The sequence below is a fragment of the Bison bison genome, unplaced genomic scaffold, assembly GCF_000754665.1.
Source record: "Bison bison bison isolate TAMUID 2011002044 unplaced genomic scaffold, Bison_UMD1.0 scf7180017864248, whole genome shotgun sequence".
NCBI classification, from domain to species: Eukaryota; Metazoa; Chordata; class Mammalia; order Artiodactyla; family Bovidae; genus Bison; species Bison bison.
Window position 1 is genome coordinate 1772093 of NW_011494820.1, and position 1147 is coordinate 1773239.

Consider the following 1147-nt stretch of genomic DNA (forward strand, 5'->3'; position numbering starts at 1 on the left):
GCCCCCGAATCCCGGCCCGTACCCCCTGTCATGTGGCGCCTGTTCCGGCGCCGGGACCACCAGGAGGCCAGGGCGGACCCGCGGAGGATGCCCCCGGGGGCCACCTTGCGGCCGTGCCACGTGGAGGAGCTGGGGGTCGCCGGAAACATCGTGCGCCACGTCCTGGACCGCGGTGAGTGGGGTCTGCGCTGGCGGCGTGGGTCTGGGAGGCCGAAGAGCCCTGAGAATCCCCACCCATCCCGTCCAGCCTGCAAGCAACCTGGGCTTCAGTACTCCATGCGGTCCTGGGCGTGGACACCTGTGGGGACAGGGGATGGGGGACAGCGAAGGGAGCGGTCCGAAAGCCAGGCTCTTCTACTCAGAGCCGGGCCCCCTGGCTTGCAGATGAAGCCCTGCCCCCACTCCATCACAGCCCCTCTGCCGCTTCACACCACTTGATGCCTTCCTGCTGATGCCACCCCGCCCCAGCATCGGTTCCCCTGGCCCCAGGCGGGCTTTCGTTCATCCCCCACTCGCCGATCTCCACCCCCCGCCCCCGCACGCGGCCCCCTGTCTGCCGAAATCCCCAATCCCCAACCGCGGGTTGACCCAAACTGGGTAGGGCCTCTTCCTCGTAAGTGATGCCCTGCCCCCACCCCCTGGCGCTTCACAGCACTTGACGCCTTCTAACAGACGGTGCGCCCCCACCTTCGGACGCTCACCTTTCTCTGCAGTCCCCAACCCAGGCCCCCCTCGTGGGCCATCCAGCACCGCGAAGGGACCCAGCGCCAGCCAAGCCCTCTCCCTTTCTTCCCAGGAGCCGCCGCCCGCCCCCCGGAACCCGCCTCAGCTGCAGGGCAGTGCCCTGAGTGGACCGTCGTCTTCGACCTGTCGGCCGTGGAACCAGCCGAGCGCCCGAGCCAGGCCCGCCTGGAGCTGCGCTTCGAGGCTGCGGAGGCGACAGCGGGGACGACTGGCGGCTGGGAACTGAGCGTGGCGCCGGCGGGAGCGGGCCTCGGGCCGGTGGGGCTCCGCCAGGTGGTGCCCACTCTGGGACAGCCGGTGCGTGCTGAGCTGCTGGGCTCCATCTGGGCCCGCAACGCCTCGGCGCCCCGCAGCCTCCGCCTGACGCTGGCGCTGCGTCACCGGACCCCCGCGGCCTGCGCGC

General features: G+C 71.2%; 2 protein-coding genes across 2 annotated transcripts in view; both read left to right on the forward strand.

Annotated features, from left to right (window-relative positions):
- The window catches only part of CERS1 (ceramide synthase 1), a 20617-nt gene that overhangs the window by 18700 nt on the left and 770 nt on the right, over positions 1-1147 (forward strand). The window lies entirely within an intron of this gene.
- GDF1 (growth differentiation factor 1) overlaps positions 4-1147 on the forward strand; it is a gene marked incomplete at its 5' end in the record, with an annotated part of 1372 nt that continues 228 nt past the window's right edge. Inside the window, 2 exons of the mRNA XM_010847288.1 lie at positions 4-172; positions 797-1141. Coding sequence (XP_010845590.1) covers positions 4-172; positions 797-1141 — 514 coding nt within the window. The remainder of the gene's footprint in view (positions 173-796; positions 1142-1147) is intronic.